General features: G+C 37.8%; 1 protein-coding gene across 1 annotated transcript; it reads right to left on the bottom strand.

Annotated features, from left to right (window-relative positions):
• Positions 1 to 6: 6 nt before the first annotated feature.
• Positions 7 to 852, bottom strand: LOC109593691 (DPH3 homolog). Its single transcript, XM_020008662.1, has 3 exons — positions 705 to 852; positions 572 to 646; positions 7 to 105 (listed from the first exon to the last, which is right to left on the bottom strand). Exons 1-3 carry the CDS (start codon positions 810 to 812, stop codon positions 31 to 33), a joined length of 258 nt encoding a protein of 85 aa, XP_019864221.1. The 5' UTR covers positions 813 to 852; the 3' UTR covers positions 7 to 30.
• Positions 853 to 865: the final 13 nt, after the last annotated feature.

The raw sequence follows: 865 nt of genomic DNA, 5'->3' as shown, positions 1-865 counted from the left end.
TAATGAAAAGATATCAGTATTAATCATAAATCACGAGTTTTTTAGTACATTATTGCTAGTTCTACGAGAGTTCAAGGTACTTGATTCATCTGAGACAAACTGATCCTATAAAGACCAATAATCCATTTATTAGTAATACCCACTCACGATCGAAAGTACAAAACAAAATACATGTACAATAGAACCTGCTATTGTGGGTACTCTAAAATAAGGACACCCCTATCATCAGAGCAGTATTATTGGGTCCCAAGGTGTCCGGAATAGACAGGCTTGACTCTACATTTACAATTATCCCATGCAGAGTCTGATCGTGAACATAAACTCTTCATTAGACTGTATGAAGTATACTATAGGGACTATGAGTCCCATCCAAAAATTGTAATATCTTCAGTAGTCACATGGATGAACACAAATGAGACAGCAGTGCCTTATAAACTATTCCAACATTGTGAGGCTATCGTGGGGCGCACACCATAACAGCAATGAATATCATTAAAACTACAAGTACTTGTACATGTACTTCCTCTGATCATCTCTTACTCCACAGTATGACATTAAAACTAGTACTAACCTGATCATAGATGACTTTAACTATCAGAGAGCAGCTAGGGCATCTTGCTATCTCTTCTCCTCCCTCTAAATCCTCCTGCAAGAGAGAAATGAATTAGCTGGTTTAAGTCACGTGACAGCACGTGGGTGTTTACTTTAGTAATCTCGAATTGGTCTCCACAAGGACAGGGATAGTAGTAGGTCTCTGTTTCTGGGTCGTACTCAAAGTCCTCAATCTCTACTTCATCATGGAATATGGACATTGCTTACTCACTTCTTTGGGATAATCCACTGAATTTTACTAAAAATATACAGT

The sequence above is a fragment of the Amphimedon queenslandica genome, unplaced genomic scaffold (genome assembly GCF_000090795.2).
Source record: "Amphimedon queenslandica unplaced genomic scaffold, v1.1 AMPQUscaffold_108_Cont27865, whole genome shotgun sequence".
NCBI classification, from domain to species: domain Eukaryota; kingdom Metazoa; phylum Porifera; class Demospongiae; order Haplosclerida; family Niphatidae; genus Amphimedon; species Amphimedon queenslandica.
This window is presented reverse-complemented; position numbering and strand designations above follow the sequence as displayed.

What these genes read in the sequence shown, in the direction of transcription:
- LOC109593691 (XM_020008662.1), bottom strand. Translation starts at nt 812, where the DNA reads ATGTCCATATTCCATGATGAAGTAGAGATTGAGGACTTTGAGTACGAC. An exon ending in ACCAATTCGAGATTACTAAA is followed by an intron (nt 647 to 704) that starts GTAAACACCCAC and finishes TCTCTCTTGCAG; the next exon opens with GAGGATTTAGAGGGAGGAGA. An exon ending in TTAAAGTCATCTATGATCAG is followed by an intron (nt 106 to 571) that starts GTTAGTACTAGT and finishes TGGTCTTTATAG; the next exon opens with GATCAGTTTGTCTCAGATGA.